We start from the raw sequence: 12,690 nt of genomic DNA, 5'->3' as shown, positions 1-12,690 counted from the left end.
TGATGATGCCGCGATGAAGATTCACGATCCCTCTTCGTTCTCTCTTGAGTCACACTCTCCAAATGAGTGGAAAGCTCAACACGAGAACGGACATGTCTTCTTGGAGCAAAGCGGGAATGAGTAGAGGATCCCTCATCCTTACTCTTCTCTTGACCTGCATCAAGCCTAGCACCAGAGACTCTTGTCCTTTCAGCATTTGGCACTTGCTGTGCTCTTTCTGCTTGTTGTGCATCATGTGCATCACCACGGGCAGCCATGAGGGGTGGCTTCTTGAAAGTCAAACTACCATCTGCTTCAGTGTATACATCACCCTTAACCATTAGGTATGCAAGTGCAAGCTCTCGGGGTTTCTCAACATCCATTTCCTTTGCAATTGCTTCAAAAGTGACTTCATGGACCGAAGCCTTTGCCTTCGCAGCCAACACCCTTTGTACATCCGGGTCATTTTTCAATGACCTAAGCTCTTCGGTTTCAGCCCTATAGCGTCGCACTTGACGCCTCAAAGATTCCAAATCAGAATGCATAGTGTCATGAGTACCTGCATCTCCATAGACATCATTGCCTGCAGCATCTCTTGCATCCCTTGTACCATGAAATTCACGGTCCTGTGTGTTCTCCACACTGTCAGAAATGTGGCTGTCCATGACACTCAAATCAGGTCACCACTTATGATACCAAGCCTCAGACCGTTTTCCAATGAGGGGAAAAACTGAGCTCTGATACCAATGTAACGGGAAGCGGACGCGTGTATTGGAATCGTATAAATGTGAACAAGATTCTGAGCACTTAACACTTGAGCATTACAACCACAAAGCTGAAAATGACAGTACACCACATAAAGGGGCCGATGATAGGCTGACCCCCCCCCTTTAGGTTATATTACCAAAAGAGTCTGCAAAGTACAAGATTACGGGTGCCTGGGGATTCACCACCAGCCTGCACCTGATTCTTCCAAATACATCATGAATGAATATATTTCAAACAAGAGAATCTGTAGGTACATCCGCCCTACACACAGGTACATCCGCCCTGCACAAGCCTCTTCACAGGTACATCCGCCCTGCACAAGAGTTTCACAATCCTCACAGGTACTCCGCCCTGCACAAGATGTAAATGGATCTTTAGGCCCTGTTTCCACGCGAGAAACTGATCCAGAAACCTGTGTTCTCCGCGAGCAAGTGTTCCCAATGCTTGCCCTAAACACCTGTTACTCCAGGAATCCTTGAGACACATCCATGCTCACATATTCCATTGCTGTCCGACCTGTTTTATGCAATAACCAGTCCAAAACAGCAGCTTTCCATCGCGAGAAATCCACCTGTAAAGGGTCCTACAGCCCTGTGGAGGTCCCTAGAGCTGTCCTGTATTGTCCAAGTTGACTTTGGACACCTGTAACCAGCCCAAAACTCGCAATAATCAGAAAATACAGGTCTGAAATTTACCAACCAGCCCTTTAGAAGAGTGTGGGGATCATTATCCAAGCTTGTGTGAGTCCGGGAAGCAAGCAACCAGCCCTGTAGCAACTCCAAAAGCTTCAACCAGCTCTCCAATGTGTTGAGTTATGAATAAAACAGTCCAAATGGCCTCTTGAAGGAGGCGCCTTTCTCCAGTGCCACCTAAGGGGCTTGGTGGGTTCACAAACAGGCTGACAAGTGTCCCCATAAGGTGTCCAGGTAGGTGTCCAGCCCATAGTGCTCCATTTGTCTTGTTTGTATAAGTTTAGGTCCAACCAAATGGGAAATGGCCATAAGCTGTCCGGACTTCATTAATTTTGGTCCAACCAAATGCGAACGCATTATAAGTTGTCCGGCCACTTATTAATGAGTGTGGACCTGCAAACCAATAAACTTTAGTAGTAAATGAAATAAGCTGTAAATTGAGTGTGGACGCACTTACCACCTGCAAAACCCATAAGCCCACAGTTTTAGGCCCAAACAGGTGTGCACACACGCGTTCACAAGGTGCCCGGGCGTCCCCGGTCCCTCGGACTTCACAAGCCAAAATAACAAGCATTGTCCAGGCAGCAAGACAATGTCACACAAAGTAAAATAAAGTTATGGCATGCATCATTTATGCATTGTGCACATGTAAACTTGGAGAACCACCTATCATCATTCTTGTACTTGAAAATATTCCGCCTGCCATCATAACACACCATGTGTGCATGGCCGGAATCCACACGGGCACCGCCTGAAAGTCCACAAATGTCCTGCCATGTCCTTGGACTCATATGCATCCACTCATATGATCCATACACATGCCCAGGTATAATACATACATGCATCCGCATGTTTCTAGGCCTGACACGCATCCGCATGTCCCTAGAATATAGGGATTTGTGACATCCATATCTTCCCATTCTTCAACGGTAAGAGAAGCGGGCATTACACCCCTTTCTTTGATGGGCTTGTGCTGCTTCTTCTGGAGCAACACATTATAGCACTGGGTTTGCCAAATGTCATAATTATGTGAGCCTTCAAGCTTCTTGATGTGAAGCAATGAAGAGCTCTCACCTGTGGTTGCCATAGCAATATGCAACCTTTGACACAGTCAATGCCTGACTCCCTGCAAGATGTGCAAACACTGCACCAAAAGCACACAAAGTGCTCACAGTTGTTCTCCCAAAGTTTATCTCCCACTGCGGAAGCACGAATGCAACTCTCCTCCCACTGATTGTGATAAAATCACCAAAATCTGGTTGCTGCAGATTTATGACAGCACCTTAGATGTGCTCTGTTCCCCTTCGAAAATATTGTACAACAGTACTAAGTGCTCACCAATGATGTACCAAATCTGTACCGGCAAGTACAACAGCTGAAAATGAGCCTTTTCCTCACTCAAATCAATGTACAGCCATGCCAAAACTTGTACAAAGTTGTACCAAATCTGTACCCGCAAGTACAGTAGCAATAAATGCTCTCCTGGCTGTCCAAAAGAGTGAAAATCAGACCTTGACAGTCCCCACCACTGCATACAACAGTCTCGGACAGAAATTGAGCAAAAGCCCCTTGACTGCAAGTGGATTACTGAGGGTTCAAGGCATAAAAGTCTTCCCTGCTGCTTTGCCAAGCTCAACAAGCACAAAATCTTGAATAGCCCCTTGATTCAAGATCAATTTCTGATCATGAATGGTACATTAATGCACATGAAGGCATCCAGAGTCTTCACAATGCTTCCCCCTTGCCACATATACATCCAATACATAAAAGCCCCTTGATTTACTGGCACATTGAGTGCTTGACGGGCATCAACACATTGCCCAAAGCATCAAATGCCAGTGCCTGCATGCAAATCAACCCAATTGGCACAAAAGCCCTTTGATTTGCACTCCAATTTCCTGCAATTTAGCCCCGAATGTGAGATTGCTTACATCATACAGCGTGTATGAATGCCCAATGGCACAATTACATCAAAAGCCCTAAATGTTAACATCCAATTTCCTGCCAATTGACCCGGAATGTGACCAATGTTGTTGCCAATTGTGCTCAAAATCTGAGCCATTTGGACATGTACCTACTCAATTGATGAAAGTGGACATGCAAATCCCAAAAAATTGAAGCAAATACCTCGTACAAATTTAGTAGGCGGGATTTGCTGACGGGCTGTTGCAGGCTGCACTCCAGAGTCTAGGTGCGGCTAGTTGTTGACGTGGTGGGAGCAGGGTTGAAGGGCAGCAAACGTGCAGACGGCAGTTCCTCAGGCGTGCAACAGAAGACTGAGCTGACTCGGTCAGCAACAAGGGTTCGGGCACAAAGCGGGGATGGCACACAGGCCGATGAAGGGCTGTGGGAAGACAAGGTCTTCGTAGATGCAGTCCTCTGCGATGAGGTCGTGCACGGAGTCGAAGTCACGCCGGCGCCAGTTGAAGGAGCTGCTTTTACGTGTCCGCCTGAGTGTGCATACCCGCTTGCCTGCATGCGCATATCCGCCCACCTGCCTGTGTTGACTGGTTCAACGACTCTTTTGGCTGGCTTCTTCCCTCATAAGGGCGAGAACAGAGAGCCAATTGGACGTGGACAGCTGGCACTCAGAGGCCTTGCAAAGCAGCTGCTAGAGAGCCGTGCTGTCAAGGGACTGCAGGCGAGGCAGAGCTGCAGAGGCCATGAACTGTGTTGTAGGCTCTGATACCAGTTGAAGGGAGAGAGTTAGGGTTTCATGTGGGAGACACACACAGAGAAGAAGGATGAGAGAGAGAGAGAGACATGTGGGGATAAGTCAACTCACAAAGTATGAGTGTGTGACTCCCCTATCACACATGTATATTTGCTCTAGTACACATAGTGCACTTAGTACATTAAAAGTACTAAGTGTACTATGTACTATAAATTTTATGGGCTTGTACACACTATAAGGGTGGGCATAATGCCTTTACCCCAACAGCATGAAGTTAGAATCTTTTTGGAACTATGCTCTTACTACAGAAGATTCATCAAGTGGTTTGTAGTGGTTGCGGGACCATTACATGATTTGACAAAGTAAGTAGTGGGGTGGAGAAAGAAGCTTTTGAGGCTTTGAAGTCTTATGGGAGTAAAGCACAGGTATTGATTGTTCAGATTTGTCAAAGGTGTTTATTGTAGAATGTGATGCTTCAGGAGATTGTATTGGTGCAGTTTTAAACCAAGAAGGGCATGCAGTTGAAAGGAGAATATTGCAAAATTTGGGAAAGAATGCTCCCACCTATGACAATGACTGTCATCCATGCTTTGAAGATTTGGAAGCATTACCTCTTGGGTGGTGAGTTTATCATCAAAATAGACAATCAAAGCCTCATGTATTTTCTATCTCAACCTAAGATCTCTTTAGATTGGCCAATTATTTGGCACAATTTCATTTTCAAATTATGCACACTTGGGAAAGAAAATAAGACAACTGATGCTTTTTCAAGATGTGACATGTGAGGGATCGACCGTAGTAAAACAACTTTAGGCTTAACTATTGCACTTAATTATACTTAAGAGATAGACGATGGTGTCAATGCAATGCAATGCAGCTATATTATATGCAATGGTTACAACTGAGATCTATGAATAGATCTATGCTTGTCCCTAATGAGTATCTATCTCGGGAAGAGAGAGAGATGCTGAATGCTGATGCTGACTGAATGTTCCCTTCTCCAATGCTGAGGTCCACCCTTGAGATTTCCTCTATGTAGGAGGCAAGAGATGATGACTGAATTGCTGAATGTATGCTGAATGATGACGATGAACTGCTGACTCCCCTTGCTCCTTAGGAAGGAAACGCTGAGAAGATGCCAGATATCGACTGAATGAATGATGCGCTTCAATATATACTGATTTGTGATGCTGGTCGGGCAGTGTACTGCAGTCGGCCAGCCTGTCCGTGTCTTCATGACTCCATAAATGCTCAAAGCTGCTGTCGGCTGGTTGTAGATGTTGAGTCGGCTGCTGACTAGGCCCTGTCGGCTGGTTCCCTATGCCTTGACTTGATGGGCTACATGCTCTAAATGCCTTGTGTATCTACTGTAGGTGCTGTAACAGCCCCTTACACTGATGCTCATGCTGTGATCTATTGTGAATAACTGCTGAAAATGCCTGGATAATACTTGATGCTCATGAATGCTATTTGATTAAAGCTTATGGATGCTAAGAATGCCATGTCACTTGTACACCAATAGGGTGTGCACGTGACACAAGGAAACCCCAGATACATGCTGTCTCCATAATCTATGATACAGATCTCACTGTTATGAGGGATATGTATGCTTTTGATGAATATTTTGAGCTCATGTGGACAAATTGTAGCGATGTTGATGCTGAGCCTATCTCTACCCTGGACCCCTGTCAGGCCTCTCTCGTGCACCTCTGGTGGTAATTGCCTGTGTGCAAACCCATCTCCAAGAGACTTGGTTGGTCCCATGCTCAAGGCGCCCCATGATACATGCGGTCAGGCCCACTGGGTAGACGGATCAGGGGGTTCCAGACCAAAGGCTGTTGAAGCTGCTCCTCTGAGGCAACTGGAGCTATCTGTTTGAGGGCTGGTGTGAGATGATCCCAAGCTCGAAGTAAGCTGACTGCAAATCTATCCTCAAAAGCTGGACTAAAACCGCGGGCTCACATCTCTGTGAAGATCCATTTGGTACTCTGCGGCCAAGGGCCCCCAAGACTAGGAGTGCATATTGAAATCTGGGCCAATAGGAAATCCTTCCAGGGCTCACCTCTGGGAAGGACTCCTCTAACAATTAGCTTGCCCAGTAGGGCACGACTCTGAATAGTAGGGTCAATGAGGCCTAGCTCCCCTCTACGACGTTGCTAAATGATCACTCTCCATGCCACCTTGGCCCCGGTCACTGTCGGCCCATAAGAAGTACCGGATCAATCGCTGTACCCTGGCCAATACATGCCCGAGAAAAGGCCCAGCACGAAGTGATGTACCACATGGTGGCAAGAAGTACCTGGTTCGCCACCACCACTCTGCTTTAAAGGGAGAGCCGCGCCGAACTCCAGTATAAAAGCTTCCGAATACTCAGAAGAAGCGAGGCGAGCTGTTGCTCGGGAGAGAGATCAATGCCCACCTGGAAACCAAGATAACGAACTGGAGTGCCCCTCGGGATCCACTGGAAAGCCTCAACTGGGCAACATAAAATATCTTTCGCCTCTGCGAATCTCTGGAGATTCCGCACATCTCCTGAAAGGAAAGCTGCTGTGTCATCTGTAAACTCTGAGTCAAGTAGCTCCTCCTATGTGCGGAGGGGAAGATGCAATCCTTGAAGCCTGGTCTCTTGGGTTGAGAGAAAACTACTCATGACCTCGTCGACGAATAGGAAGAGGTAAGGTGCCAAAGGACAGCCTTGTCGAACTGAGCGGGAAAGCGAGAATCTAATGCCACGGGTTCCTTGAATGAGAACCTGGTTATGTGAGGCTAAGTAAAGTCCTGAGACTCCATGAATCCACTCCATGGGGAATTCCATCCGACTCATTTTGCCCTCCAGAAAGCTCCTATCCACCCTATCCTAAGCTTTCTCAAAGTCTAGGAGTAGCAGAATGAGGTCCTGTTGCCGCATCTTGGCCGTAGCTGTCGCCTCCCAGAAGGTAAAGATGTTGTCCAAAATGCTCCGATCTTGTCGTGGATCAAGGCTGGGAGAAAAGGTTGAAGTCTCCTACCGATGGCCTTGGCCAAGATCTTATAGGCTGTCCCTAGAAGAGTGATGGGTCTCATTGCCGGATCTCCAATTTGTCACCACCCTCCTTGGGAATCAAGTGAATCAAGCCCTTTGAGAGCCTCTCTGGTATGTCACATGTGATTAAAATCTCATTGAAGGCAGCTTGAAGGCCGCCTTCCATGATGTCCCAATGACGAAGAAAGAAAGAGATTGGAAGCTTGTCCACCCCCGGACATTTGCCCCTAGGAAGTGCCGTCAATGCCTCAGCCAACTCCTTAGCAGTGAATGGTGTCAATAAGAAGGACCGAAGAGAAGGGGGAACCACCTCCCTCGTGTGCCACTAGACCCTCTCGCGTGCATCCACCACCTGTGGAGATAATGGGGCACCTGTGAGAAGAGACCGAAAGAAGTCCGCGGCGATGGCTCGCACATGGAGAGGATTTGAAACAATAGCTCCATCCTGGCCATGCAACTTGCAAATGCCGTCTCTCCTCATGTGGGGGCCGACTATCTCAAAGAAATCCCGTGTGACTCTGCCACCGGCTTGAGTCTAGAATGAAGCCCTGGCATGATACCTGTACTCCACCATCCTCTCCTCCATGGATTTAATCTCTGTGCGGGCGGCAAGTTGTCTCTCGATCCACTGGTTATCGGGGGACCTCTCTTGAAGCCGCTGTAAAGAGACTCCTCTCGTGCTCCTGAATCCCTTTAATCGGCTCTGGGCTGCCTCCTGTAAGAAATTGTTGATCTCCCCTAGTCCCACATCCAACGTGCACGCAACAGAGCTTGAGATAAAGTCCAATCCTGCCCAATCTGCTCTATCCTGCTGCGTATCTCGGGGTCCTAAATGAGGCTGTCTGAAATCCTAGAGCTCGCATGCCTATCATGCCTATCATGCCTTCAGGGGTCCTCTAAGGACAGAATAACCGGGGTGTGAAAGAAAAAGGTAGTGCCTGCCAGGATACCGATCATGCTCCCACGGCTACAAGCCCACTCATCAACATAAAACCTGTCTAGTCTAGAGAGGTTAGGGCCGGTGCTGCTCCTATCCGATCTCGAGAAGCTAAGGCTCCCGAGGCTACGCCTAAACTGTGGAAGATGCCAAGGGCCTTGTCCCTTGAGAACTAGAATCATCTCCTCCCAGGCCGAATACTCTGCTCCTGAGACTGTGGCCGTTTCACCTTCGAGTCTCTCCTTTGCTGCCTCTATAATGTTGAAGTCATCGTCCAAGCACCAAAAGTCAGCCTGGGGGAGAGCCTGCCGGACTGTGCTTCAAAAGAGGGCTCTTCCTACAGCGGCGTTCGGAGCATAAACATTGAGGAAGCCAACGCTATCCTCTCCGATCAATATGGTAATCCATTGTGCACGCCCCGGGACTAGACTCCTGAGCTTGTGACTGATGGCAAAAGCTGCTCACTGACATAAACACACACACCTCCCCCTCCCTGCGTCCCTAAGGGGCCGAAGGATGGAGACTAGAAAGTGTTGACTCCTGCTTGGAAGAATCTTTCCGCATCGGTGGGTGTGCCCCTCTGAAAGGTGATGCTCTTGGAGGAATATAATGTCGATGGGTCCCCCAACCATGGCTCCCTGAAGCTCACCTTTGAGGATGGCTCGTCTCTGCAAGCACTGAGGCCCCTAAACCCTGAATGTTCCATGAGACAATTCGCATATCAATCTCTGTGTGATGCGGCAGTAGCGAAACTGCCCTCCACTCGAAGAGTCTTGGGCGAGGGTTTAGACGGGGAATAGTCACAATCTGTCCGGGTATGAAGGCGCACTAGGTGGGCACTGATCTTGTCCTCCATGTGACGCCACTCTGTCTGAGCGAGAGCGTATGCATGGAGGTGTCTGTAAGAAGGGGGAAGAGGTACTGTGGTAGAAGTATGCGTGAATACAAAAAGCAACACCTCCAGGTTGGGGGTGCACCATCTCTCCGTTCTGGTCTCGATGGGCTGAGCCTCCAAGCTTCATCCTAGCCAAAGGCCAAAAAAGGGTATGTCAGTGATGTGAAGATCGTGGAGATGGTGGGAGAGCTCAACTGCCTATCCCTGGATGGCGGCTCCACTCCATCACTCTCCCGATGGCACCACCAATCACTGGGAGAAGAGGAAGGTACTCCTTCCTAAGGCCTTGGAAACAAACTGTCACTGGAAACCCGACACGCCAGCCAGAGGGTCAGATGCAGGATTGAAGCCCTGCTGCCACCGTGCAAAGAAGGAGTGCGCAGTACGCAATGCAAGGGGGCTCAGCTGCATGACTCGGTCTGATACCGTTGGCGAGTCGAACTCCACCGGTAGTATCTGTGCCCCAGAGGGTGAATATTTGTGATCTTTGCAAGCTCGCCAATGAGGCTGGCCTGTAAAAGATCCCTAAGCTGTCCGCGTGTAGGGCGGCTACCAACAGTTTTGCAAACCAGGGTGGAGGCCTCTAATGTGGCAACAGTTGTGGCGAGAATCTGAAGATCCGCTTTGGAAAAGGAAATGCAAGCAACGGTGGCCTCGATCGGGAGTCCTCTTGAGGGTGAAGGCCAGAATAGGCCGAAACTTGCCAAAATGAGCGTAAAACCTTGAAGAAACTGATAGCTCAACTTGCACGGGAGGGGAGAAAGGAAGAAAGGCTGAAAGCTGAAAAGGACGCAAGGTGGGGGGGCGGGGGGGTGTGGCGGGTGGTGCTGCCGTGGTGGGGTAGGCAAGGGGAGCGAAGGAGAGGGAAGACGGGGGCGGGAGAAACAGGAGCCCGGAACCTGCCGTGCCAAGTTAAGCAAGAGGGAATGTCACGTGCACCTGACATTGGGGTACACAGTGACACACTTGCATGATCATCAGTGCAACATTTGTACGCGAAGGGGAGAGGGGAGGCGGGCAGGGCAGGGAGGCAGGTGCGGAGGGCGAATGAGTGGGGGGGCAGCGTAGAAAAATGCAGAGAGGGGGGGGGTCACAGAAACGTGAGGGGAGGGGGGGCTCAGTCGTGCTCACCATGAACTTGGAGTTCTTGAATTTTAATCACTCAAATGCTAGAAATTTATTATTGGCTTAAATAACAATGCCAAAATGTAATTGTGTACACGTGTGAAGGTTTGAATAAAAGAAATTTGTATGGTGTTTGGTCCAAAGGTTGATTTGATTTTGTGAATGTAAAAGGGTAAGTAAACGATGGAAGTGGTAGGTTCCTCCATTGTGGGGGGGAAATGGATGGAAGTGGTAGGTTCCTCCATAGTGGGGGGTAAATGGATGGAATACGGGATGGCTCCCCTTGACAGCACCCCCACCCCCATGCCATGCCATGACCCCCTCTGATGCGCCCCCCCCCACCCCTGTCCCACGGCCCCGAGGTGCATCTCCATGCCATGCCATGACCCCCACATGCCATGCCATGTCCCCCCATTGGTGATATAAGCATGCTGATGTCATGGAGCCACATGGGCTGATCAAGAGAATTTAGGGTGATCGAGAGATTCTAGATGATTGAGGGAATTTAGGGATTTGTTGGAGCAAATCGAGGAGAAGAATGGTTATCTAGATGCTTCCATTTGCAGCTATATAATATTCTAACCATGTACTTGGAGCTTAGAGTAAGATTTATGAATGGATTGATAAGTTTTGAGCTTCATTATCTTGTTAACTTATTTGTAATCTTATTTGTAATTAAGGCTTAATTTACTTCCAAGAGTTCTTTGATTTTCTGTGATCCTTCTTAGAACCAAGTTTTAACTCTTGGTACATTTGCGGATCAACAACTAAGGCACCTTCTGTGTACAGGTCTCGGTAAGACAAGCAGCATTGCAATTGCTTCAGGATGCATTGGAAGGCTCAGGGGGTGGAGGATCTTTTTCAGCCTATTCAGAAGCACTGCGTGTTGTTTTGAGAACTGGAGCAGTAGACAAGTCTCCAGTTGTAAGAGCAACAGCAGCTGGTTGTTTGCGTGCTTTTGCATTAGCTGGTGGGCCAGGTATAGGAGCTGGCGGCCTTGAAAACTGCTCTGCTCTTTGTGTGAAGGTAAAACTGTTTTCTTCTTTCTACCATCTCTGTTTCATAGTTTTGTCAATCAGTTTCTACAAAGCTGAGTAAAGTTTTCATTCTTTTCTACCATCTCTGTTTCGTAGTTTTGTCAATCAGTTTCTACAAAGCTGAGTAAAGTTTTCATCTCAAAACTCAGCCTAATACGAAACATGATTTTCTGTGGCTTTATGGAAGGTTGATGTATGTTAGTGCAGGCATTAGAAGACCCTTCACAACCTGTCAGATATGCCTTTGCGGCAGCTTTAGGAGCTCTGCTCGCTCTTGGTCTTAACCCAGAGGCCCAAGTATGTTTTCTCCACAATTTGCCTTCTGTCTTGTATTCTATTTGTGGGTTCTGCTTGATTTTAAAGTCAAGATTTATCAACACCATCAAATGATGTGGTGGTTCATAATGCAACCTCAATGTTAGCTAGCAGTCTAAGGACAGATTCTTGTAAAATGTTGAGTGATTTGTGAGTGAACTTGGGAGGTCTGCTCTACTAGCTAAAAGTTCTGACGGAGTTCTCATGGCTGGAAACAGAAAATCCTTTGCTATCTACGTGATGAACTCTTTGATTTACTATCTACTTGCAATGGCCTTGTTTGACAAACATTGAAGCCATCAATCGATTCTATGGTCTAATCTTCAAAAAAATGCAGCATCATAGAGCACCTAGATATTGAGTAGAGCAAGGAAGGATTTTGTTGATGTACAACACATGAAGACATACTTCCTTTTAAGTTGAGGTATATGGAGATGAGTTCCTCACAACGACAGAGGATGGTTTCATTCAATTGGTTGAATGCTTATAGATGCAAGCAACAGAGGATTAGGATATCTTAGAGTCTCATCACACAAGCTCTACTTCGAGACATGGAGGCAGATCAAGGTGACATGGAAAACGGCAAGCATTGGATGTGTAGAGAATGCGACACACAATAGAGGTAGAGACAACAATATGCCATACTAAAAAGCTCTGCATAGTGCAGTTTCAAGGGATATACAATTGCATGCTAGGTCATAGAAATGTAGGAACAAAGATGCATGACTACCACAAAAAATACAAAGAAACAAGCAGACACTTGTAAGACACATTGAGAGATAAGGAGAGTCTTCCTCAGCAAGAGTTTAGCTAGTTATAGACTGCATAGGACGTGATGCATATATAACTTATAGACAGCATAGGACGTGATGCACCTATCTTTGTTGCATTGAACTCTCAATATCATATCACATATCCTTAGTGAACCTCAATTTCTTGGATGTCTTGACCTGCCATATATTTGTGGCTCATCCTCATCCTTGTGACTTGATTTGCATTATGGTCAACCTTGGGAAAGTGAATGTGAGAAGCGTATGGATTGATTCCTCTCTACTAGGTATGTCGCACGATCGTACCTCTATGTGGTTAGAACTCATGAAGCTAAAGAGATGCAAACACATAATCCTGGTACTCATGACAATTGAGGGTGTGCAAAGTCCTCTGTAGATGGTAGGTATAGGATATATGCTAAAAAATGGTGGATCCGAAGCAGAGACACCCGTTTCGGGGGGGTTCCAAAATATGG

General features: G+C 47.4%; 1 protein-coding gene across 3 annotated transcripts in view; it reads left to right on the top strand.

Annotated features, from left to right (window-relative positions):
* Window positions 1-12,690, top strand: part of SWEETIE (HEAT repeat-containing protein) — a 147,147-nt gene that overhangs the window by 59,580 nt on the left and 74,877 nt on the right. For all 3 annotated transcript variants that reach the window (XM_086808885.1, XM_086808884.1, XM_086808886.1), the window contains exons 4-5: window positions 10,882-11,118; window positions 11,337-11,426. In XM_086808885.1, the coding sequence (XP_086665011.1) occupies window positions 10,882-11,118; window positions 11,337-11,426 (327 nt within the window). The remainder of the gene's footprint in view (window positions 1-10,881; window positions 11,119-11,336; window positions 11,427-12,690) is intronic.

Source organism: Cibotium barometz, chromosome 14, assembly GCF_041138505.1.
Source record: "Cibotium barometz isolate CiBa-2024 chromosome 14, ASM4113850v1, whole genome shotgun sequence".
In the NCBI taxonomy this organism is placed as follows: Eukaryota; Viridiplantae; Streptophyta; class Polypodiopsida; order Cyatheales; family Cibotiaceae; genus Cibotium; species Cibotium barometz.
This window is presented reverse-complemented; position numbering and strand designations above follow the sequence as displayed.